Raw genomic sequence first — 25,416 nt, forward strand, 5'->3', positions numbered from 1 at the left:
ACAAAAATCCCTAAAAAAAATCCTTAAAACATCCTTTAAAATCCCTAAAAAATAAAAAAAAATTAAAAAAAAATCTCAAAAAATCCCAAAAAAATCCCAAAAATCCCCCTAAAAATCCCAAAAAAACTCACTAAAAAAATCCCTAAAAATCAAAAAAAATTCAAAAAAAATCCCCAAAAAATTTTTTAAAAATCCCAAAAAAACCCCAAAAAAACCCCTAAAAATTCAAAAAAATCCCCAAAAAACCCCCAAAATCTCTTTTTTCCCCCCCAGGCACCAACATGCTGCTGGTGGGGGTGCAGGGCCCCAGGAACCCCTGCAAACCCCAAAATATCCCTAAAAAACCCAAAAAAATCCCCAAAAATCTTCCAAAAATCCCAAAAAAAATCCCAAAAATCTTAAAAAAAACCCCCCAAAAAATCCCTTTAAAAATCCCTTAAAAAAAAATCCCAAAACCCTAAAAATATCCCTCGAAAATTCCTTTAAAATCAAAAAAAAACTCAAAAAAATCCTTGAAAAATAAAAAAAAAATCCCTAAAAAAATCCATTAAAAAATCCCTAAAAAATCCATTAAAAATTTAAAAAAATCCTTTTAAAATAAAAAAAAAATCCTTTTAAAATCCCAAAAAATCTCCTTCAAAAATCAAAAAAAATCCCCCTAAAAAAATTTTTAAAAAATCCCTAAAAAATTTTTAAAATCCCAAAAAAATCCCTAAAAATCAAAAAAAAATCCCTAGAAAACCAAAAAAAAATCCCTAAAAATCCCAAAAAAATCCTTTAAAAATCCCTAAAAATAAAAAAAAAAATCAAAAAAAATAAAAAAAAATCCCAAAAAATCCCTAAAAAAATTTTAAAAAATTAGAAAAAATTCCCAAAAAACCCCCAAAATCTCTTTTTCCCCCCCAGGCACCAACATGCTGCTGGTGGGGGTGCAGGGCCCCAGGAACCCCTGCAAACCCCAAAAAAATCCCTAAAAAAACCCAAAAATCCCTAAAAAATCCCTTAAAAAATCTCTTAAAAATCTCTAGAAAATCCCTTAAAAAATCCCAAAAAACTCACCAAAAAAATCCCTAAAAATCCCCCAAAAATAAAAAAAATCTCCCAAAAAATCCCTAAAAAACGAAAACAAATCCCCCAAAAATCCCTAAAAATTCCTTTAAAAATCCTTTTAAATCCCTAAAAAAATCCAAAAAAATCCCTAAAAAATCCCAAAAAAATCATTTAAAAATACTATAAATTAAAAAAAAATCCCTAAGAAATCCCAAAAAATAAAATTAAAAAATCCCTAAAAATAAAAAAATCCCCAAAAATCCTTTAAAAAATCCCTAAAAAAATCCCTAAGAATATCCCGCAAAAAAATCCCTAAAAAATCCTTTTAAAAAATCCCAAAAAAATCCCCCAAAAATAAAAATAATCCCTAAAATCCTCAAAAAATCCCCCAGAGTCCTAAAAAATCCTTTAAAAATCCCGAAAAATCCCTGAAAAATAAAAAAAAATCCCAAAAAAAACCCAAAAAATCCCTAAAAAAACCCCAAAAAAAACCCTAAAAAACTCCAAAAAAACCCCAAAAAACCCCAAAATCTCTTTTTTCCCCCCCAGGCACCAACATGCTGCTGGTGGGGGTGCAGGGCCCCAGGAACCCCTGCGAGGAAATCGTGGTCAAGCACTTGGGCAACCAACTGTACAACGTGGGCTACCTGCTGCGGGAGCGCGGCGAGTACCTGCTGGTGGTCAAGTGGGGAGAGCAGCACGTGCCCAACAGCCCCTTCAGGGTCACCGTGCCCTGAGGGCCACCAAAGTGTCCCCAAAAATGGGGAGGGGTCACACGGGGGGACAGGGGGATGAGAAATGGGGGGGGAAACGGGAAAAAACGGGAAAAAGTTACACAGAAAATGGAAAATGTTACCCAGAAATGGAAAAATTACACAGAAATGGGAAAAAGTTACCCAAAAATGGGAAAAAATGGAAATAAGTTACATAAAAAATGGAAAATGTTGCCCAAAAATGGGAAAAAGTTACCCAGAAAATGGAAAAATTACCCAAAAAATGGAAAATGTTACCCAGAAATGGGAAAAAGTTACCCAGAAAATGGAAAAATTACCCAAAAAATGGAAAATGTTACCCAGAAATGGGAAAAAGTTACCCAGAAAATGGAAAATGTTACCCAAAAATGGGAAAAAACGGGAAAAAGTTACCCAGAAAATGGGAAATGTTACCCAAAAAATGGAAAAATTACCCAAAAAATGGAAAATGTTGCCCAAAAATGGGAAAAAATGGGAAAAAGTTACACAGAAAATGGAAAATGTTACCCAAAAAATGGAAAATGTTACCCAGAAATGGGAAAAAATGGGAAAAAGTTACACAAAAAATGGAAAATGTTGCCCAAAAATGGGAAAAAACGGGAAAAAGATACCCAAAAAATGGAAAATGTTACCCAAAAAATGGAAAATGTTACCCAAAAAATGGAAAATGTTACCCAGAAATGGGAAAAAATGGGAAAAAGTTACCCAGAAAATGGAAAATGTTACTGAAAAATGGGGGAAAAGTTACTGAGAAATGGAAAATGTTACCTAGAAATGGAAAAAGTTACCCAGAAAATGGAAAATGTTGCCCAAAAATGGGAAAAAATGGAAAAAAGTTACCCAGAAAATGGAAAATGTTACCCAAAAAATGGAAAAAGTTACACAGAAAATGGAAAAAAGTTACTCAAAGATGGAAAAAGTTACTGAAAAATGGAAAAAAATCTCGAAAAATGGGGGAAAGTTACTGAAAAATGAAAAATGTTACCCAAAAATTGGGAGAAGTTATGGAAAATATGAGAAAGTTCCTCAGAAATGGGAAAAGTTCCTAAAAAATGGGGGAAAGTTCTGAGAAATGGGGCAAAAGTTGCTGAAAAATGGAAAAAAAAAGTCCTGAAAAACGAGTGGGAGCTCCTCAAAAGTGAGAAAGAATCCTCAAAATTCCCCAAAAATGGGAAAAAAATTCCTCAAAAAATGGAGAAAATTCCTCAAAAGTTGGGAAACCTCCTCAAAACTCCCCCCAAAAATTGATAAAAATCCTTTAAAAATGGGCAAAAATCCCAAAAAATTCCCCAAAAATGTGCAAAAATTGTTGGAAGTTCCCAAATTTTGGGGCCATCCCAAAAAATTTGGGGAAAATTCCCCCCCCAAAAAAATTTGGGGTCCCTCCATGACTTTAAAACCCCCCAAAAATTAAAATTTTTGGGATCCCCCTCCCCAAATTTGGGGTCTCCCCCCTCTCCCCCCCCCCTTTTTTTGGGGGTCCTGGACCCCCCCACGCCCCTCACGCCCCCCCCCCCATCACTGCCCCTCCCCCCCCTCACGCTCCCCCCACCCCAAAATTTTGGGGACCCCCCCCCAATTTTTTCCTCCCTTTTCCCAATTTTTTTTTTTTTTTTATTTTATTGGAATTTTTTATCACCCCTGGGGGGGGTCCCAGCGCTGCCCCCCCCTCAAAAAATAAAAACTTGTTCTGCTTCAGTTCGGATTTTGAGTTTTTTAAGGGGGAATTTGGGTTTTTTTGTGGGGAAAAAAAGGAGAATTTGGGGGTGCTGGGATAAATTTGGGGTCCTGGATGGGATTTTTGGGGAAATTTTGGGGGAAATTTGGAATTTTGGGGGTCCCTGAGGAGGGAAATTGGGATTTTGGGGGTTTGGGGGGGAAAAAAAATGAGAATTTTGGGGTCCTGGGGGGAATTTGGGGGATTTTTGGGGTTTGGGGGGAAGTCCTGAGGGGATATGTGGGGAAATTTGGGGTTTTTTTGGGGAAAAAAAGGAGAAATTTGGGATCCTGGGGGGAATTTTGGGGGTTTTTGGGAATTTTTGGGGGTCCCTGAGGAGGGAAATTGAGTTTTTTGGGGGGTCCTGAGGGGATTTGGGGGAGAATTTGGGTTTTTTGGGGGAAAAAAGGGAAATTTTGGGATCCTGGGATAAATCTGGGGTCTTGAGGGGAAGTTTGGGGCCTTTGGGATTTTTTGGGGGGGTTCCTGGAGGTTTTGGGGGGACAATTTGGGGTTTTGGGAGGGGGGTCTTGAGGAATTTGGGGGGGGTCAAAATTCGCCTCAAAATTCCTCAAAAATCGCTGTAAAATCATCTCAAAATCCCCCAAAAATCACCTCAAAATCTCTCAAAAAATCGCCTCAAAAATCACCACAAAATCTCCTCAAAATCTCTCAAAAAATAGCCATAAAATCACCTCAAAATCCTCCCAAAAATCACCACAAAATCGCCTCAAAAATCGCCACAAAATCACCTCTAAATCCCAAAAAATCGCCACAAAATCGCATCAAAATCCCCCCAAAACTGCCACAAAAATCACATAAACCCCCCCCAAAAAATTTGCCTCAAAACCCCTCAAAAATCGCCACAAAATCCTCAATGTCCCCCCTCAAAACTCTCGTATCCCCCCAAAATTCCCCGTAAAAACCTCCCAACAATTCCCAATCAATCCCTGCACTCCTCCCAACCCCCCTATGCATGACCCCCCCCAAAACCCCCGATTCCCCCCCTCAGAAATCCCCAAAATCCCAAAAAATTCCTTTTATTTTCCCGCCCAAAATCCCCCCTTTCCCTTTGCCCTCACTCAAAATGGCGGCGCTCCCGCCCAAACCCTTTTCCTTTTGCCCTCACTCAAAATGGCGGCGCTCCCCTTTCCTTTTGCCCTCACTCAAAATGGCGGCGCTCCCACCCAAACCCCTTTTCTCTTTGCCCTCACTCAAAATGGCGGCACCCATCGCATCGTCGTGACGTCATTTCCTTTAAAACACACCACTTCCGCTGTTTCCTCCTCATCCCCCCTCCCCCCGCCGCTGGCTGTTCCCTCCTCCTCTCTCTCCCCCCCGCCGCTGTTCCCTGCTCTTTCCCCCCCTCCCTCCGCGGCTGTTCCGCGCCGCGCCGCTCCCCCCCCCGCCGCGCTGCGTCTCCCGGACCCGCAGGATGGAGGTGCTGAACCAGGTGGGGACCCCCCCCCCCAAAAAAAAACCCCCGGGACCCCCCCTCTGCACCAAACCCACCTGGAGACCCCCCCCAGAACCCCCCAGGATCGGTTTGGGGGGTGAAAAGTGGCTGCGACCCCCCCCCTTTTAATGGGGAGGGGATGGGTGGGGAATTTGGGGAGGGGGCTTGGGGGGGGGATTGAGGGGGGGGTGGGTTTGGGAGTCGGAATTTTGGGGGTGAAGTTTGAAATTTTGGGTGGGGATGAATTGAGGAAGGGTCTTTTAATTTGGGGAGGGGGCTGTAAGAATTTGGGGAGGGGGCTGCAAGAATTTGGGGAGGGGGCTCTAAAATTTGGGGCGGATTTTTAAAGGTGGGGGCTTGAAAATTTGGGGGATTTTGGGGTGGATTTTGGGGTGGGGGCGCCTTGAATTTTAATGGGAGTGGAATCCTGAATTTGGGGAGGGGTCGTGGAGGATTTTGGGGAGGGGGCGATGCCCTTTAAAAGGGGAGGGGTCTTTTTTTTGGGGGGGGGGGTCTCGCTGCCGCAGCATTGGGGGGGGGGGGATGATGCAGCAAAAAAAAAAATAATTAAAAATTAAAAAAAAAAGAGTGGGGGGCGGGGTGTGACGTCAGCGTGACGTCACGTTGGGGGTGACCCCTCCCCAATTTAATTTTGTCCTTGGGGGGATTTTGGGGGGATTTTTTGGGGGGGTTTTGGTTTTTTTTTAGGGGGATTTTGGGGTTTTTTGGGGGGATTTTGATTTTTTTGGGGGGATTTTGGGGGTCTCAGCCTCTCCCAAATTTGGGGAGGGGTCTCCGAGCCCCCCCTGAGGGTCTCCCCGCCCCCTCCCCAGTTGGTGGCCGGGGGGCAGTTCCGGGTGGTCAAGGAGCCCCTGGGGTTCCTCAAGCTGCTGGAGTGGGTGAGTGACCCCAAAAAAATCCCAAAATCACCCCAAAAAAATCCCAAAATCCAGCCCCAAAAAATCCCAAAAAAATCCCAAAATCCACCTTAAAATTATCCCAAAATCGCTGCAAAAAATCCCAAATTCCAGCCCAAAGTCACCTCCAAAAAATCCCAAAATCATCTAAAAAAATTCCCTAAACCATCCCAAAATAATCTCCAAAAAATCTCAAAATCATCCCAGAAATTACCCCAAAATCATCCCAAAAATCATCCCAAAATCATCCCAAATTCATCCCTACATACACACTAAATCACTCCCGAAAAATCCAAAAATCCAGCCCAGAACCGTCCCAAAAAAATCCCAAAATCATCCCCAAACCATCCCAAAATCCACACAAAATTAACCCAAAAAAATCCCAAAATCCATCCCAAAAATCATCCCAAAAATCATCCCAAAAAATCCCAAAACCATCCCTAAATCATCTCTGAATTAACCCAAAAATGACCCTGAAATCACCCCCAAAAAATCCCAAAATTCATCCCAAAATCACCATCCCAAAATCACCCCCAGGATCCCCCAAAAATCCCAAAATCCCACTCAGGACACCCCAAAAAATTCCAAAAATTTCCACTGGGACCCCAAAAGCCCCTTTGGGAACCCCCCAAAAATTCCAAAACCCCTCCAGGACCCCCAAAATCCCACCCAAGACCCCCCCAAAAAAACCCAAAACCCCCAAAAATCCCCCCAGGATCCCCCCAAAAACCCCAAAATTCCCCCCAAACCCTGCTGGGACCCCCCAAAAATCCCCCCAGGACCCCCCCAAAAAAACCCAAAAACCCCAAAAGTCCCCCCAGGATCCCCCCAAAAACCCCAAAATTCCCTCAAAACCCTGCTGGGACCCCCAAAAATCCCCCCAGGACCCCCAAAAATCCCCCCCAAAAATCCCAACCCCCTCCAGGACCCCCAAAAATCCCCAAAACCCCTTTGGGACCCCCCCAGGACCCCCCAAAAATTCCAAAATCCTCCCTGGGACCCCCCAAAATCCCATCCAGGGCCCCCAAAACCTCCTTGGGACCCCCCAAAAATCCTCAAAACCCCCCCAGGACCCCCCCAAAAAAACCCAAAACCCCCAAAATCCCACCCAGGACCCCCCAAAACCCCAAAAATCCCCCCAGGACCCCCAAAAACCTCCCCAGGACCCCCAAAATTCCACCCAGGATCCCCCAAAACCCCCCTGGGACCCCCCAAAATTCCAACCTCCCCTCCCCAGGACCCCCAAAATCCCCCCAGGACCCCCCCAAAAATTCCAAAATCCTCCATGGGACCCCCCAAAAACCTCCCCAGGACCCCCAAAACCCCCTTGGGACCCCCCAAAAATCCCCAAAACCCCTTTGGGACCCCCCCAGGGCACCCCCAAAATTCCAAAATCCTCCCTGGGACCCCCAAAAGCCCCTTTGGGACCCCCCCCCCAAAACCCCAAAACCCCCTCAGGATCCCCCAAAAATTCCAAAATCCCACCCAGGACCCCCAAAAATTCCACCCAGGACCCCCAAAACCCCCTTGGGACCCCCCAAAAATCCCCAAAGCCCCCTTGAGACCCCCCCAGGACCCCCCAAAAATTCCCAAAAACCCAAAAAATCCTCCCAGGATCCCCCCAAAAACCCCCAAAATCCCCCTAGGACCCCCAAAATCCCCCACAAAACCCCCTTGGGACCCCCCAAAATCCCTCCAGGACCCCCCCAAAATCCCCCCCAAAATCCCCCTCCCCCAATTTCCCCTCCCCCTCCCTCTCAGGACCCCTCCCCCCCCCCAAATCCCCTCCCCCCAAATCTGGGTCAGTTCCTAATCCGGGATAATCCCGGGATTGGGGGGGAGGGGGGAGGGGCTGTGACCCCCCCGTGACCCCCAAAGCTCCTCCCAGTAACGCCCAGTTCATCCCAGTAACTCCCAGTAACCCCTGAGACCCCCAAAGCTCCTCCCAGTAACGCCCAGTTCATCCCAGTCCATCCCAGTAACTCCCAGTAATCCCCTAGACCCTTCCCAGTAATTCCCAGTTCATCCCAGTAACTCCCAGTGAGCCCCAAAACTGCTCCCAGTTCATCCCAGTCCATCCCAGTGTCCCCCCAGACCCTTCCCAGTAACTCCCAGTCTATCCCAGTCACCCCAAAATCCCTCCCAGTAACTCCCAGTTCATCCCAGTCCATCCCAGTGAGCCCCAAAACTGCTCCCAGTTCATCCCAGTAACTCCCAGTGTCCCCCCAGACCCTTCCCAGTAATGCCCAGTTCATCCCAGTAACCCTGAAATCCCTCCCAGTAACGCCCAGTTCATCCCAGTAACTCCCAGTAAACCCCAAAACTCCTCCCAGTAACGCTCAGTTCATCCCAGTAAACCCAAAATCCCTCCCAGACCCCTCCCAGTAACTCCCAGTTCATCCCAGTTCATCCCAGTAACCCCTGAGACCCCCAAAACACCTCCCAGTAACTCCAAGTGAGCCCCAAAACTGCTCCCAGTTCATCCCAGTAACCCCGAAATCCCTCCCAGACCCCTCCCAGTAACTCCCAGTTCATCCCACTACCCCCAAAACGTCCCCCAGTAATTCCCAGTAACCCTCAAACCCTTCCCAGTTCATCCCAGTTCATCCCAGTAACCCTCAAACCCCTCCCAGTAACGCCCAGTTCATCCCAGTAAACCCGAAATCCCTCCCAGACCCATCCCAGTAACTCCCAGTACCCCCAAAATGCCCCCCAGTAACTTCCAGTAACCCTCAAACCCTTCCCAGTTCATCCCAGTAACTCCCAGGGCCTCCCAGTAACCACCAGTCCCCTCCCAGTCCCTCCCAGTGACCCCCAAACCCCTCCCAGTCCCTTCCAGTCCCTCCCAGTTCCCTCCCAGTCCATCCCAGTGACCCCCCAGTGACCCTCAAACCCCTCCCAGTCCATCCCAGTCCATCCCAGTGACCCTCAAACTCCTCCCAGTCCATCCCAGTCCGTCCCAGTCCATCCCAGTGACCCCCAAACCCCTCCCAGACCCCTCCCAGTCCATCCCAGTAACCCCCAGTCACCCCCAGACCCCTCCCAGTCCATCCCAGACTCCTCCCAGTCCCTCCCAGTGACCCTCAAACCCCTCCCAGTCCCTCCCAGTGACCCCCAGACCTCTCCCAGTCCCTCCCAGTAACCCCCCAGACCCTTCCCAGTGCCTCCCAGTCCATCCCAGTGACCCCCAAACCTTTCCCAGTCCATCCCAGTGACCCCCAAACCCCTCCCAGACTTCTCCCAGTCCCTCCCAGTAATCCCTAGTCACCCCCAGACCCCTCCCAGTCCATCCCAGTGACCCCCCCAGTCCATTCCAGTCCCTCCCAGTAACCCCCGAACCCCTCCCAGTCCCTCCCAGTGACCCCCAAGCCCCTCCCAGTCCATCCCAGTCCATCCCAATCCCTCCGAGTGCCTCCCAGTGCCTCCCAGTGACCCCAAACCCCTCCCAGTCCCTTCCAGTCCCTCCCAGTCACCAGCAGACCCCTCCCAGTCCATCCCAGTCCATCCCAGTGACCCCCAAACCCCTCCCAGTCCATCCCAGTCACCACCAGACCCCTCCCAGTCCCTCCCAGTAACCCCCAAATCCCCCCCAGTCCATCCCAGTCCCTCCCAGTAACCCTCTAACCCCTCCCAGTCCATCCCAGTCTATCCCAGTGACCCCCCAGACTCCTCCCAGTGCCTCCCAGTCCATCCCAGTGACCCCCAAACCTTTCCCAGTCCCTCCCAGTGACCCCCAGACCCCTCCCAGTCCATCCCAGTAACTCCCAGTCCATCCCAGTGACCCCCAAACCCCTCCCAGTCCATCCCAGTCACCACCAAACCCCTCCCAGTCCCTCCCAGTAACCCCCAAATGCCCCCCAGACCCCTCCCAGTCCATCCCAGTGACCCCCCAGACCCCTCCCAGTCTCTCCCAGTGCCTCCCAGTCCATCCCAGTGACCCCCTAATCCCTCCCAGATCCCTCCCAGTAACTCCCAGTCCCTCCCAGTAACCCCCAAATGCCCCCCAGTGCCTCCCAGTCCATCCCAGTGACCCCTCAAACCCCTCCCAGTCCCTCCCAGTCCCTCCCAGTGACCCCTCAGACCCCTCCCAGTCCCTCCCAGTGCCTCCCAGTAACCCCCCAGTCCCTCCCAGTGACCCCCAAGCCCCTCCCAGTCCATCCCAGTCCCTCCCAGTCCCTCCCAGTTACTCCCAGTAACTCCCAGTCCCTCCCAGTGACCCCCCAGTCCCTCCCAGTAACCCCCAGTCCCCCCAGCTCTTCTCCATCTTCGCCTTCGCCACCTGCGGGGGTTTCTCGGGCTCGCTGCGCCTCAGCATCGAGTGCGCGCCCCCGAACCGATCGCAGCCAATCAACGTGGCCTTCGGGTACCCCTTCAGGTCAGTGGGGGGGGCTGGGGGGGATTTGGGGGGGCTGGGGGGGTTTTAAGGGGGGATTTGGGGGATTTTGGGGGTCCTGGGGGGGCTTGAGGGGGTTTATGGGAGCTTGGAAGGGGATTTTGGGGGGTCTGGGGGGGATTTTCGGGGGGGTCCAGGGGGAATTTGGGGGTAAACCTTGCCCCACCAAAAAAAAATCCCCCCAAAAAATCCTCAAATCCTCAAAAAATCCCCAAAAAATCTGGAACACCCCCCCTTACAAAAAAAAAAAAAAAAAAAATCGCCAAAATTTCCAGGCTGCACCAGATGCATTTCAAATTAATTTGGAACTAAAAAATCCAAAAAAACCCCAAAAAATCCCCCAAAATCCCCAAAAAATCCGGAAATGCCCCCCCCCCCAAAAAAAAAAAAATTAAAAAATTTTTTTGAAAAATCCCAAAAAATCCCCAAAATTTCCAGGCTACACCAGATGTATTTTAAATTAATTTGGAGCTCAAAAATCCCAAAAAAGCCCCAAAAAAATCCCCAAAAATATCCAAAAAATCCCCAAAAAATCCAAAAAAAATCCCAAAAAATCCCCCAAAAAATCCCAAAAAAATCCCAAAAATTTTTTTTAAAATCCCCCAAATCCCCAGGCTGCACCAGGTGTATTTTAAATTAATTTGAAGCTCAAAAATACCCCAAAAATACAAAAAAATCCCCAAAAATGTCAAAAAAATCCCCAAAAAACCCCAAAAAAAAAAAAAAATTCCCAAAAAAACCCCAAAAAATTTTTTTTAAATCCCCCAAATCCCCAGGCTGCACCAGGTGTATTTTAAATTAATTTGTTGCTTAAAAATCCCAAAAAAATCCCAAAAAATCCCCAAAAAATCCCCAAAAATATTGAAAAAATTCAAAATAATCCTAAAAAAATCCCAAAAAAACCCTAAAAAATCACCAAAAAAATCCCAAAAAAACCCAAAAAAATTTATTTTAAATCCCCCAAACCCCCAGGCTGCACCAGGTGTATTTTGAAGCCCCCTCGTGCGGGGGGGGTCCCCCTGAGCGGGTGTTCCTGGTGGGGGATCACTCCTCGGCCGCTCAATTCTTCGTCACCGTCGGCGTGGCCTCGTTCCTGTACGCCCCCGCCGCCCTCGGGGGGTACCTGTTCGCCCCCCAGGCCTACAGAGCCGGGGGGAGGGCGCCCCGAATTGTGAGTGGGGGGCTGGGGGGAAATTTGGGGGGTGGGTTCAAATTTTGGGGGGGTTTGGAGCAGTTTTGGGGGATTTTCTGGGGGTTTGGGGCTTATTTGGGGGGGATTTGGGGGGTTTTAGGGGGATTTTGGGGGGATTTTGTGGGGTTTTGGGGGAGATTTGAAGGGATTTAGGGATCCCCTGGGGGGGTTTGGGGGGGATTGAGGGGATTTTGGGGGGGAATTTTGGGGGATTTTCTGGGGATTTGGGGGGATTTTGTGGGGATTTGGGACAGGTTTGGGGAAGTTTTGGGTTTATTTGGGGTGGTTTTGGGGGGGTTATAGGGGGATTTGGGGGGATTTTGGGGGGATTTCGAGGGGTCTCAGGTAGGTTTTGGGGGGGATTTGGGGATCCCCTGGAGGGGATTTGGGGTCTTTTAGGGGATTTTGGGGGGATTTGGGGCAATTTTGAGGGGATTTCGGGCAGGTTTGGGTTTATTTGGGGTGGTTTTGGGGGTTATTGAGGCAGTTTTGGGGGGATTTTGGGAGGATTTTGGGGCAGTTTTTGGGGGTACCTGTTCGCCCCCCAGGCCTACAGAGCCGGGGGGAGGGCGCCCCGAATTGTGAGTGGGGGGCTGGGGGGGGTGGGATTAAATTTTGGGGGGGTTTGGGGCTTATTTGGGGGGGTTTTGGGGGGTTTTTAGGGCATTTTTGGGGGGATTTTGGGGGATTTGGGGCAGGTTTTGGGGGGGTTTGGGGAAAATTTGGGGATCCTCTGGATGGGATTTGGGAAATTTTGGGGGGAATTGGGGGAATTTTGGGGGGATTGGGGCAGTTTTGGGCTTATTTGGGGGGTCTGGGGGGATTTGGGGTAATTTTAGGGGCAGTTTTGGGGCAGTTTTGGGTGGTTTTGGGGGGGATTTGGGGCAATTTTAGGGGGATTTGGGGATCCCCTGGAGGGGATTTGGGGTCTTTGGGGTGGATTTGGGGGAATTTTGGGGGGATTTTGGGCAGTTTGGGGCTTATTTGGGGTGGTTATGGGGGCATTTGGGACAGGTTTGGGGCAATTTTGGGCCATTTTTGGAGGGCTTTCAGGCAGGTTTTGGGGGGATTTGGGGATCCCCTGGAGGGGATTTTGGGGGGTTGAGGAAATTTTGGGGGAATTTGGGGATTAGGGTGAATTTTGGGGGGATTTTGTGGGAGTTTGGGCTTATTTGGGATGGTTTTGGGGGTTATGGGGGGATTTGGGGGCAGTTTTGGGGGGGTTTGGAGGGGTCTCAGGCAGGTTTAGGGGGATTTTGGGGGGGATTTGGGGATCCCCTGGATGGGATTTGGGAAATTTTGGGGGGAATTAGGGGAATTTTGGGGGGATTTGGGCGATTTTCTGGGGATTTGGGGGGTTTTAGGGCAGGTTTAGGGAGAAATTCAGGGCAATTTTGGGCCATTCTTGGAGGGGTTTCAGGCAGGATTTGGGGGGTTTGGGGGGGATTTGGGGATCCCCTGGAGGGGATTTGGGGGAGTTGAGGAAATTTTGGGGGATTTTGGGCAGTTTTGGGGGGATTTCTTGGGGATATTGTGGGGATTTTGGGCAGGTTTGGGGGAGTTTTGGGCTTATTTGGGGCGGTTTTGGGGGGGTTATGGGGGGATTTTGGGGCAGTTTTTGGGGGGTACCTGTTCGCCCCCCAGGCCTACAGAGCCGGGGGGAGGGCGCCCCGAATTGTGAGTGGGGGGCTGGGGGGGGTGGGATTAAATTTTGGGGGGATTTGGGGGGGTTTGGAGCAGTTTTGGGGGGATTTTGAGTGGTTTTTAGGGCATTTTTGGGGGGTTTCAGGCAGGTTTTGGGGAGATTTGGGAGGATTTTGGGGGGTTTGGGGATCCCCTGGATGGGATTTGGGGGGTCTGGGGTGGATTTGGGGGGGATTTGGGGGAATTTTGGGGGGATTTTTTGGTAATTTGGGGTTTATTTGGGGTGGTTTTGGGGGTTATTGAGGCAGGTTTGGGGGGGTTTTGGGGCAGTTTTTGGGGGGTACCTGTTCGCCCCCCAGGCCTACAGAGCCGGGGGGAGGGCGCCCCGAATTGTGAGTGGGGGGCTGGGGGGGCTGGGATTAAATTTTGGGGGGGTTTGGGGGGGTTTGGAGCAGTTTTGGGGGGATTTTGAGTGGTTTTTAGGGCATTTTTGGGCTTATTTGGGGTGGTTTTGGGTGGTTTTTAGGGCATTTTTGGGGGGTTTCAGGCAGGTTTGGGGGTGGTTTGAGGGCATTTGGGGATCCCCTGGATGGGATTTGGGGAAATTTTGGGGGATTTGGGGCAGTTTTGGGGGGATTTTGTGGGGATTTGGGACAGGTTTGGGGAAGTTTTGGGCTTATTTGGGGTGGTTTTGGGGGGTTATGGGGGGATTTGAGGGGGATTTTGGGGAATTTGGGGGGGATTTGGGGAGATTTGGGGGGGATTTGGGGATCCCCTGGAGGGGATTTGGGGGGTCTGAGTGGGTTTTGGGAGGATTAAGGAGAATTTTGGAGGGATTTTGTGAGGATTTGAGGCAGTTTTGGGCTTATTTGGGGTGGTTTTGGGGGGGTTATTGGGGCATTTGGGGGTGGTTTTGGGGGGGTTTTTAGGGCATTTTTGGGGGGTTTGGGGGGGATTTGGGGATCCCCTGGATGGGATTTGGGGAATTTTGGGGGATTAGAGAGAATTTTGGGGGATTTTGTGGGAATTTTGTGGGAATTTGGGGCAGTTTTTGGCTTATTTGGGGAGAGGTTGGGGGATTTTAGGGCATTTTTGGGGGGCTTCAGGCAGGTTTTGGGGGGATTTGGGGGGATTTGGGGGAATTTTGGGGGATTTTGGGGAGTTTTGGGGGATTTTGTGGGGATTTAGGGCAGTTTTGGGCTTATTTGGGGTGGTTTTGGGGGGGTTTAGGGGGGTTTCAGGCAGGTTTTGGGGGGGTTTTGGGATGCCCTGGAGGAGATTTGGGGGGATTGAGGAAATTTTGGGGGAATTTGGGGGATTAGGGTGAATTTTGGGGTGGTTTTGAGGGGATTTGGGGCAATTTTGGGGTGATTTTGGAGGGGTCTCAGGCAGGTTTTGGGGTGTTTGGGGGGTTCAGAGTGTCCTGAACCCCAAATTTTTCCCTTCCAGGACCTGGGGGTGACTTTCCTGTGTCCCCTCATTTTTTGGGCATTCCTAGGGAGTTTTTGGGCTCAACTTTGGTTTTTTTGGGGCTGAATTTTGGGATTTTTGGGGTCTCAGGTGGCTCAGGTGACTCTGGAAAGTCTGAGAAGTGTCAGATGGATTTTGGGGTGCCCTGAACCCCAAATTTTTCCCTTCCAGGACCTGGGGGTGACCACTACCCTCTTCCTCCTGTGATTACTCATTTCTGGGATGGAATTTGGGGATCCCAATAGAATTTTTGGGTTCAAATTTGGGATTTTTGGGGTCTCAGGTGGCTCAGGTGACTCTGGGATCTCTCATATTGATTTTGGGGTGCCCTGAACCCCCGAATTTTCCCTTCCAGGACCTGAGGGTGACCTTCCTGTGGTCATTTATTTCTGGGATAGAATTTGAGAAATCCTAGGGAGTTTTTGAGCTCAAATTTGGTTTTTTTGGGCTGAATTTGGGTTTTTTGGGTCAGGTCAGTTCGAGAAGTCTCAGATGGATTTTGAGGGCTCCTGAACCCCAAATTTTTCCCTTCCAGGACCTGGGGGTGACGGCAGCCCTGGCATTCCTGTGGCTGGTCACTTCTGGGATGGAATTTGGGAATTGCTGAGGAGTTTTTGGGGTTAAAATTGGGATTTTTGGGGTCTCAGGTGGCTCAGGTGACTCTGGAAAGTTCGAGAAGTCTCAGATGGATTTTGAGGGCTCCTGAACCCCAAATTTTTCCCTTCCAGGACCTGGAGGTGACCACTGCTCTCTGCCTCTTGTGTCCTTTTATTTCTGAGAGGGAATTTGGTCAATCCTAGGGACTTTTTGGGCTCAAATTTGTGGTTTTTGGGCTGAATTTTGGGGTTTTTTGGGTCTGGGTAGTTTGAGGATCCTCAGATGGATTTTGAAGGGTCCTGACCTCCAAATTTTGCCCTTCCAGGACCTGGGGGTGACAGCAGCCCTGGCATTCCTGTGGCTGGTCACTTCTGAGAGGGAATTTGGGCACCAAAATAGAATTTTTGGGTTCAAAATTGGGATTTTTGGGCTGAATTTTGGGGTTTTTGGGGTCTCAGGTAGCTCAGGTGACTCTGGGATCTCTCATATTGATTTTGGGGTGCCCTGAACCCCAAATTTTCCCTTGCAGGACCTGGGACTGACCACTGCCCTGTCCCTCTTGTGGTCACTCATTTCTGGGATGGATTTTGAGCTCAAATTTGGGTTTTTTGGGCTGAATTTTGGGTTTTTTTGGGTCTGGGTAGTTTGAGGATCCTCAGATGGATTTTGGGGTGCCCTGAACCCCAAATTTTTCCCTTCCAGGACCTCGGGGTGACCACTGCCCTGTCCCTTCTATGGCCACTGATTTCTGAGAGGGAATTTGGGCACCAAAATAGAATTTTTGGGTTCAAATTTGGTTTTTTGGGCTGAATTTTGGGGTTTTTGGGGTCTGGGCAGTTTGAGGAGTTTCACATCGATTTTGGGGTGTCCTGAACCCCAAATTTTCCCTTCCAGGACCTGGGGGTGACTTTTCTGTGTCCCCTCATTTCTGGAAGGGAATTTGAGAAATCCTAGGGAGTTTTTGGGCTCAAATTTGGTTTTTTTTGGGGCTGAATTTTGGGGTTTTTGGGGTCTCAGGTAGCTCAGGTGACTCTGGGATCTCTCATATTGATTTTGAGGGCTCCTGAACCCCAAATTTTTCTCTTCCAGGACCTGGGAGTGACCACTGCCCTGTCCCTCCTGTGTCCACTCATTTCTGAGATGGAATTTGGACAATCCTAGGGACTTTTTGGGCTCAAATTTGGTTTTTTTGGGGCTGAATGTTGGGATTTTTGGGGTCTCAGGTGGCTCAGGTGTCTCTGGGATCTCTCATATTGATTTTGGGGTGCCCTGAACCCCCAAATTTTTCCCTTCCAGGACCTGGGGGTGACTTTTCTGTGTCCCCTCATTTCTGGGATGGAATTTGAGAAATCTTAGGGAGTTTTTGGGCTCAAATTTGGTTTTTTTTGGGCTGAATTTGGGGTTTTTTTGGGTCTGGGACGTTCGAGAAGTCTCAGATGGATTTTGAGGGCTCCTGAACCCCAAATTTTTCCCGTCCAGGACCTGGGGGTGACCACTGCCCTCTTTCTCCTGTGGTCACTCATTTCTGGGATGGGAATTTGGGCATCCCAATAGAATTTTTGTTCTGAATTTTGGGGTTTTTGGGGTCTCAGGTGGCTCAGGTGTCTCTGGGATCTCTCATCTTGATTTTGGGGTGTCCTGAACCCCGAATTTTCCCTTCCAGGACCTGGGGGTGACCACTGCCCTCTTTCTCCTGTGGTCACTCATTTCTGGGATGGATTTTGGGCTCAAATTTGGTTTTTTGGGCTGAATTTTGGGTTTTTTGGGGTCTCAGGTGGCTCAGGTGACTCTGGGATCTCTCATATTGATTTTGGGGTGTCCTGACCCCCCAAATTTTCCCTTGCAGGACCTGGGGGTGACAGCAGCCCTGGCATTCCTGTGGCTGGTCACTTCTGAGAGGGAATTTTGTCATTCCTAGGGAGATTTTGGGCTGAATTTTGGGATTTTTGGGGTCTCAGGTGGCTCAGGTGTCTCTGAGATCTCTCATATTGATTTTGGGGTGCCCTGAACCCCAAATTATTCTCTTCCAGGACCTGGGGATGACAGCAGCCCTGGCATTCCTGTGGTCACTCATTTCTGGGATGGATTTTGGGCTCAAATTTGGTTTTTTGGGCTGAAATTTTGGGGTTTTTGGGCTGAATTTTGGGTTTTTTTGGGTCTGGGCAGTTTGAGGAATTTCACATCGATTTTGGGGTGTCCTGAACCCCAAATTTTTCCCTTCCAGGACCTGGGGGGTGACTTTTCTGTGTCACCTCATTTCTGGGATGGAATTTGATCAATCCTGGGGAGATTTTGGGCTCAAATTTGGGTTTTTTTGGGTCAAATTTCGGTTTTTTGGTTCAGGTGTCTCTGAGATCTCTCATATTGATTTTGAGGGCTCCTGAACCCCAAATTTTTCTCTTCCAGGACCTGGGAGTGACAGCAGCCCTGGCCTTCCTGTGGCTGGTGAGCTCCTGTGCCTGGGCAGCCGCTCTGGCCGAGGTCAAGGCGGCCACGACGCCCTCGGGGGTCCTGGCCCAGGTCGGGGGGTGCCAACGCCCGGGGGCGCGGTGCCAGGGGCTGGGGGCGCCCAGGACCTCGGGGCTCAACACCTCGGTGGTGAGTGGGACAAAAATAATCTCAAAATAACCCCAAAATCCTAAAAATCCCACTCAAAAAAATTCCCAAAAATCGCCGCAAAAAAAAACCGCAAAAAATCAAAAAATCCCCAAAAAATCCAAAAAAAATCCCCCAAAAATTCCAAAAACCCCCCCAAAATCCCCCAAAATCCTCAAAAAACCTCCAAAAAGTTTTTAAAAAAATCCCAAAAAATCCCCAAAAAATCCAAAATATCATCCTCAAAATAATCCCCCAAAAAACCCCAAAAATATCGAAAAAATCGCCAAAAAATCCCCAAAAATTAAAAATAATCCCCAAAAAATCCCCCAAAAAATCCAAAAAAATCCCAAAAAAATCCCAAAAAATTCCCAAAAATCCCCCAAAAAATCCCCAAAAATTCCCAAAAAAATTCCCAAAAAATAAAAAAAATCCCCAAAAATTCCCCAAAAAAGCCAAAGAAATTCCAAAAAAAATCCCCCAAAAATATTGAAAAAATCGCCAAAAAATCCCCCCAAAAAAACCCCAAAATATAATAAAAAATCCCCAAAACAGCCAAAGAAATTAAAAAAAAAACCCCAAAAATATTGAAAAAATCGCCAAAAAATCCCAAAAAATCCCCAAAAAAATCCTAAAAAATCCCAAAAAATCCCAAAAAATCCCTAAACCCCCCAAATTAATAAAACCTCCAAAAAATCCCATTTTTCCCCGCAGGTGTTCGGTTTCCTGAACCTGGTGCTGTGGACAGGGAACCTCTCCCTAAAACCCCCGAAAACCCCAGAAAAATAACAATTAAAAAATCCCCCAAAAATCCAAAAAAAATTACTTATAAATTCCCAAAAAAATACAAAAGAATCCATAATAAATCCCAAAAAAGCCTCAAAAAAATCTGCAAAAAATCCAAAAAAATCCCCAGAAATAAAAAAATTCCGAAAAACTCCTAAAAAACACAGAAAAAAATCTCAAAAAAATCCCCAAGAAATCCCCCAAAAAATCCTCCACAAATGTAAAAAAATCCCAAAAAATAAAAAAAAAAATCCAAAAAAATCCCCCCCAAAAAAAGTCCCCAAAAACCTCCAAAAAATCCAAAAAAATCCCCAGAAAAATCCTCCAAAAATGGCAAAAAATCCCAAAAAATCCCCAAAAAATCTCCAAAAAATTTCCAAAAAATCCCCAAAAATCCCAAAGATATTTGAAAAAATCACTTATAAATTCCCAAAAAAAATTCCCCAAAAACCTCCAAAAAAAACTCAAAAAATCAGGAAAAATCACAAAAATCCTCCAAAAAACCCCAGAAAAAATCCAAAAAAAATCCCCCAAAAATATAAAAAAAAATCCCCCAAAAATTCCCCCCCAAAATAAAAAAAAATCCAAAAAATTTCCCCAAAAAATCCCAAAAAAATCCCAAAAAATCACTTATAAATTTCTAAAATAATTCCCCCAAAACCTAAAAAAACCTCAAAAAAAATCACAAAAAATCCAAAAAAAATCCCCAAAAAATCCCCAAAAAATCCCAAAAAATCCCCAAAAAATCCCAAAAAGTCCCAAAAAAATCCCAAAAAAATCCCAAAAAATCCCCAAATCCCCAAAAATCCAAAAACCAAAAAAATCCCAATTTTCCTGCAGGTGTTCGGTTTCCTGAACCTGGTCCTGTGGACGGGGAACCTGTGGTTCGTGTTTAAGGAGACGGGCTGGGGGGGGCTGGGGGCTCGAGCCCCTCCCCCACCCGACAAAGCCCCCGAGGGGGGGTTCGGCCCCTCGCCCACCCCCCCCCAAGGTGGCTACGGCCCCCCCGGCGGTGGCTACCAGCCCGACTACGGCCAGGGGGGCTTCGGGGCCAACCCCCAGGACGGGGCGGGGTTCGGGCAGGGAACCCCCACGGCCTTCGCCAACCAGATGTGAGGTGGGAATTTGGGGAGGGGGCTTGGGGTTATTTTTTGGGGTAGTGGAATTATTTTTTTGGGGGGTGGGATTATTTTTTAGGGTTTCTTTGTGGGGGATTTTGGGGTGTTGGGGGCATTTGGGGGGGGTTTGAGAGGGATTTTAGGGGGGGTTTGGGATTATTTTAGAGGGGTTTAGGGAGGTTTAGGTGGGTTTGGGGGGGATTTTGGGGGGGTTAGGGGGATTTGGGATTATTTTGTGGGCGGATTTGGGGTTATTTTGGTGGGGTTTGGGGTTATTTTGGGGGGGTTGGGGATTTTTGAGGGAAATTTTGGGGGGGGTTATGTGGTTTTGGGGGGGATTTGGGGGGTTTTAGGTGGGTTTGGGGGGATTTGGGATTTTTTAGGGGGTTTTGGGGGGGATTTTAGGGGGGATTTGGGATTATTTTTGGAGGATTGGGGGGGATTTTGGGGGTTTGGGGGGGTTTGGGATTATTTTTTGGGGGGATTTGGGGGCTGGGATTGTTTTCTGGGGTTTTTTTGAGGAGATTTTGCGGGTTTGGGGGTTTTGAGGGGGATTTTAGGGAGGATTTGGGATTATTTTTTGGGTGGTTGGGGGGGATTTGGGATTTTTTTGGTGGGGTTTTGGGGGTTTTGAGGGGAATTTTGGGGGTTTTGGGGAAAATTTTGGGGGTGTTTGGGGGGTTTTGAGGGGGGTTTGGGGGAGATTTTGGGGATTTAGGGGGGTGGGATTATTTTTTGGGGTGGGTCTGGGGGGTTTTGGGGGGCTGGGATTATTTTTCGGGGGGGTTTGGGGGGGATTTTGGGGGCTTATGGGGGTAGGATTATTTTTTGGGGTGAGTCTGGGGGGATTTGGGGGGTTTTGGGGATTTTGGGGGGATTTGGGATTATTTTTGGGATGGGGTTGGGGGAGATTTGGGGGATTTGGGATTATTTTGGGGGGGTTTTGGGGGGTTTGGGATTATTTGGGGGGGGTTTGAGGGGGTTTGAGGGGGATTTTAGGGGGGATTTGGGATTATTTTGGGGGGTTTAGGTGGGTTTGGGGGGGTTTTGGGCTGGGATTATTTTATGGGGTTTTTGAGGGAGATTTGGGGGGATTTTGGGGGCTGGGATTAATTTTTGGGGTGGTTTTGAGGGGAATTTTGGTGGTTTTGGGGAAAATTTTGGGGGTTTGGGGGGATTTTGGGGGGGTTTGAGGGGGGTTTTGGGGGGGTGGGATTATTTTTTTGGGGGTGGGATTATTTTTAGGGGGATTTTGGGGGGTTTGGAGGGTCTAGGATTGTTATTGGGGTGGGTTTTGGGGGGGATTTGGGATTATTTTGGGGGGGCTGGGGAGGTTTGGGGGAAATTTTGGGAGGTTTGGGATTATTTGGGGGGGTTTTGAGGGGGTTTGGGATTATTTTTTTGGAGTGGGTTTGGGGGCTGGGATTATTTTTAGGGGGTTTTTGAGGGAGATTTGGGGGGGATTTTGGGGGCTGGGATTAATTTTTGGGGGGATTTTGCGGGGGTTTAGGGGGGTTTTGAGGGAAATTTTGGGGGATTGGGGGCATTTTGGGGGGTTTGAAGGGGATTTTAGGGGGGATTTGGGATTATTTTGGCGGGGTTTGGGGGGGACTTTGGGGGTTTCAGGGAGATTTGGAATTATTTTTTGGGTGGTTGGGGAGGGATTTGGGATTATTTTTTGGGGGGGGTTGGGGGTTTTGAGGGGAATTTTGGTGGGATTGGGGGCATTTTTTGCGGGTTTGGGGGCTTTTGAGGGGGATTTTAGGGGGGGATTTGGGATTATTTGGGTGGAATTTGGGGGATTTTGGAGGGCTGGGATTATTTTTTGGGGGGGATTTGGGGGTTGGGATTATTTTATGGGGTTTTTGAGGGGGGTTTGGGGGGATTTTGGAGATTTGGGGGGGATTTTAGGAGGGATTTGGCATTATTTTGGGGGAGCTGAGATTATTTTTTGGAACTATTTTTTGGGGTTGGGATTTTTTATTTATTTGGGGGGGTTTAAGGGGGCTGGGATTATTTTTGAGGGTGGGTTTGGGGGGATTTTGGGGGTTTGGGGGAAATTTGGGGTTATTTTTGGGGTTATTTTTGGGGGGTGTCCTGGGGGGGTTGAGGGGGGGATTATTTTTTTGGGTTGGGTTTGGGGGCTGGAATTATTTTTTTGGGGAATTTGGGCCTTTTGAGGGGGATTTTAGGGGGGATTTTGGATTATATTGGGGGGTTTGGGGAGGGTTTGGGGGTGATTTAGGGGCGTTGGGGAGGATTTTGGGGGAGTTTGAGGGGGGTTTTGGGGGGGTGGGATTATTATTTGGGAGGTTTTGAGGGGGATTTGGGGGGGATTTGGGGGACTGGGATTATTTTTGGGGGGATTTGAGATGGTGGGGGATTTTTTTGGGGGAATTTTGGGGGGTTTTGAGGGGGCGCCCTGACCCCGCCCCCTTCCCGCCATTTCCCCAGGTCCTCCCCTCCAGCAGGGGGCGCTGTTCCCACGAGCCGCCCCTCCCGGCGGCGCCCAGCGAGGGGGCGTGGCCTGGCGCTAAACCACGCCCACAACAGGGAGGAGCCTGTGGAGTGGGCGGGGCTTAAAACCCCCCCCTTTTCTCACGGCTCCTCCCTCATAGAAACCCCCAAAAAATCCCCAAAAAAATCCTAAAAAATCCCCTCCCCCACCCCACGGCCGTGCCAAAGCCCCTCCCCCACCCCCGGCCGTGCCCCTCCCCCACCCTCCGTGTCTTTGTGCCGTGATTGTGACGTTTTTGGGGCTCCCACCCCCCCCTAAAAAAAAAAAATAATAAATAAAAAAAGAGGGGTGGGGGTGGGGGAGGGGGGGAGGGGCTGGGACCCCCCCGGAGGGAATAAAAAATAAAAGGTGACGGTGAAACCGCCAGGGGGGTTCTCCAAAATTTTTTTTTGGGGGGTGGGGTTGGGTTGTAAAATCAAATTTTGGGGAGGGGGGGTTTGGGGGTCCAGACCTCAATTTTTTGGGGGGGATTTGGGGTCCAAACCCCGATTTTTGAAGGGGATGGGATTTGGGGTCCAAACCCCAATTTTTAGGGGGAGTTGGGGTTCTAGACCCCAAATTTTGGGGGGGATTTGGAGTACCAGCCCCGAATTTTTTTGGGGGGGATTTGAAGGTCCAGACCCAATTTTTTTGGGGTGTGGCCAAACATTTGGAGGGTTTTGGGGTCCAGACCTTGAATTTGAGGAGGGGTCGAGGGGTTTGGAAATTTGGGGGGGGGGGGTTTGAGGCGCTGAGCCCCCCCAAAACCACACAGAGAGATTTGGGACCCCCACGCCACAAAAAAGAATGGGCGGGGCTTTAAAATGAGCGAGGCCACGCCCAGTTTGCCATATAAGGTAATGAAAGTGGGGCTATTACGTAATCACGCACGGTAATGGCCACGCCCCCGCGTGTGGGCGGGACTTAGAGCCATATATGGAGGTGGGCGGGGTTTTGTTTGGCCACGCCCCCGACCTGAGGCATTCCCGGCGCGGCCCCGGCGGAGCGAAGGTACCGGGACCCCCCAAAAACGCCCAAAAAACCCCAAAAAACTCCAAAACTCCCCAAAAAAACCCCAGAACTCCCCCCTAGAGTCTTGAGGGGATGTCGAAATCCCCCCAAACCCAGCCGGGATCCCCCAAAAACCCCAAAAAACTCAAAACTCCCCCCCAGAGCTGTGAGGGGACTCCGGGGAGCCGTGAGGGGACCCCCCAAAAAAACCCTAAAATCCCCCCAAAAAACCCCAAAAACTCCCAAAAACCCCCAAAACTCCCCCCTAGAGTCGTGAGGGGATCTCGGGATCACCCCAAACCCAGCTGAGACCCCCCAAAAAATCCCAAAAAAATCCAAAACTTCCCCCCAGAGCCGTGAGGGGACTACCTAAAAAAACCCCAAAAAACCCCCAAAAAATCCCCAAAAAATCCCAAAAGTTCCCCCCAGAACCGTGAGGGGACCCAGGGATCCCTCAAATTCAGCCGGGACTCCCCAAAAATCCCAAAAAACGGAAAAGTCCCCAACAAACACAAAAAAAAAAATCCCAAAACTTCCTCCCAGAGTTGTGAGGGGATCTCGGGACCCCCCGGGACCCTCCCCAGTAACTCCCAGTGCCCCCCCAGTGACTCCCAGTAACTCCCAGTGACTCCCAGTAACCCCCCCAGTGACTCCCAGTCCCTCCCAGTGACCCCCCACACCCCGCACCAGTGACCCCAGTCCCTCCCAGTAACCCCCCAGTGACTCCCAGTGACTCCCAGTGCCCCCCCAGTGACTCCCAGTAACTCCCAGTGCCCCCCCAGTGACTCCCAGTCCCTCCCAGTAACTCCCAGTGACTCCCAGTGCCCCCCCAGTGACTCCCAGTCCCTCCCAGTAACTCCCAGTGACTCCCAGTGCCCCCCCAGTGACTCCCAGTAACTCCCAGTGCCCCCCCAGTGACTCCCAGTAACTCCCAGTTCCCCTCCAGTTACTCCCACTGCCCCCCAGTTACTCCCAGTGACTCCCAGTGACCCCCCAGTCCCTCCCAGTAACCCCCAGTGACTCCCCCAGTGACCCCAGTCCCTCCCAGTGACTCCCCCAGTGACCCCAGTCCCTCCCAGTAACCCCCAGTGACTCCCCCAGTGACTCCCAGTCCCTCCCAGTAACCCCCCAGTGCCTCCCAGTGACTCCCAGTCCCCACCCAATCCCTCCCAGTGCCCCCCAGTCCCTCCCAGTGCTCCCCCAGTGACTCCCCCAGTGACCTCAGTCCCTCCCAGTGACCCCTAGTGACCCCCCAGTGACTCCCAGTGCCTCCCAGTCATTCCCAGTAACCCCTAGTGACCCCCCCAGTGACTCCCAGTGCCTCCCAGTCATTCCCAGTAACCCCTAGTGACCCCCTCAGTGGTTCCCAGTCCCTCCCAGTAACCCCTAGTGCCCCCCCCAGTGACTCCCAGTGCCTCCCAGTAACCCCTAGTGCCCTCCCAGTGCCTCCCAGTCCCTCCCAGTAAGCCTCCCCGACCCCTCCCAGTCCTCCCCAGTGCCTCCCAGTCACTCCCAGTAACCCCCAGTGCCTCCCAGTCCCTCCCAGTAACCCCTAGTGCCCTCCCAGTGCCTCCCAGTCCCTCCCAGTAAGCCTCCCCGACCCCTCCCAGTCCTCCCCAGTCACTCCCAATAACCCCCAGTGATTCCCAGTGCCTCCCAGTGCCTCCCAGTGACCCCAGTACCCCCCCCAGCCATGGAGAGTTTTCGGGGTCTCTCGGACGAGGAGCTGCTGGAGAAACTGCAGAGACAGCGCGGGCCCCTGGGTGGGCACTGGGAGCACTGGGAGGGACTGGGGGGGGGCACTGGGAGCACTTGGAGGGACTGGGAGAGACTGGGGGGGCACTGGGAGAGACTGGGAGGGACTGAGAGGGACTGGGAGAGACTGAGAGGGACTGGGGGAGCACTGGGAGGGACTGGGGAGGACTGGGGTAGTAACTGGGAGCACTGGGAGAGATTGGGAGGGAGTGGGGGGGGACTGGGAGGCACTGGGAATGACTGGGGGAGCACTGGGAGGGACTGGGAGAAACTTGGGGAGCACTGGGAGAGACTGGGAGGGACTGGGGGGACACTGGGAGAGACTGGGGGGGGCACTGGGAGAGACTGGGGAGAGACTGGGAGAGACTGGGGGGCACTGGGAGGGACTGGGAGGGCACTGGGAGGGACTGGGAATGACTGGGGGGGCACTGGGAGCACTGGGAGAGACTTGGGAGGCACTGGGAGG

At 50.0% G+C, this 25,416-nt stretch overlaps 2 protein-coding genes across 2 annotated transcripts in view; both read left to right on the forward strand.

Annotated features, from left to right (window-relative positions):
- The window catches only part of LOC117011543 (filamin-A-like), a gene marked incomplete at its 5' end in the record, with an annotated part of 73,047 nt that extends 71,194 nt beyond the window's left edge, over nucleotides 1-1,853 (forward strand). Inside the window, one exon of the mRNA XM_033086969.1 lies at nucleotides 1,600-1,853. Within this exon, the coding sequence (XP_032942860.1) occupies nucleotides 1,600-1,787 (188 nt within the window). The remainder of the gene's footprint in view (nucleotides 1-1,599) is intronic.
- Nucleotides 1,854-4,865: 3,012 nt separating this feature from the next.
- Nucleotides 4,866-22,345, forward strand: LOC117011545 (synaptophysin-like). The gene is made up of 7 exons (XM_033086970.2): nucleotides 4,866-4,972; nucleotides 5,809-5,874; nucleotides 10,146-10,267; nucleotides 11,258-11,456; nucleotides 17,595-17,786; nucleotides 19,410-19,686; nucleotides 22,142-22,345. Exons 1-6 carry the CDS (start codon nucleotides 4,955-4,957, stop codon nucleotides 19,683-19,685), a joined length of 873 nt encoding a protein of 290 aa, XP_032942861.1. The 5' UTR covers nucleotides 4,866-4,954; the 3' UTR covers nucleotide 19,686; nucleotides 22,142-22,345.
- Nucleotides 22,346-25,416: the final 3,071 nt, after the last annotated feature.

This window comes from Catharus ustulatus, unplaced genomic scaffold (assembly GCF_009819885.2).
Source record: "Catharus ustulatus isolate bCatUst1 unplaced genomic scaffold, bCatUst1.pri.v2 scaffold_86_arrow_ctg1, whole genome shotgun sequence".
Taxonomy (NCBI): domain Eukaryota; kingdom Metazoa; phylum Chordata; class Aves; order Passeriformes; family Turdidae; genus Catharus; species Catharus ustulatus.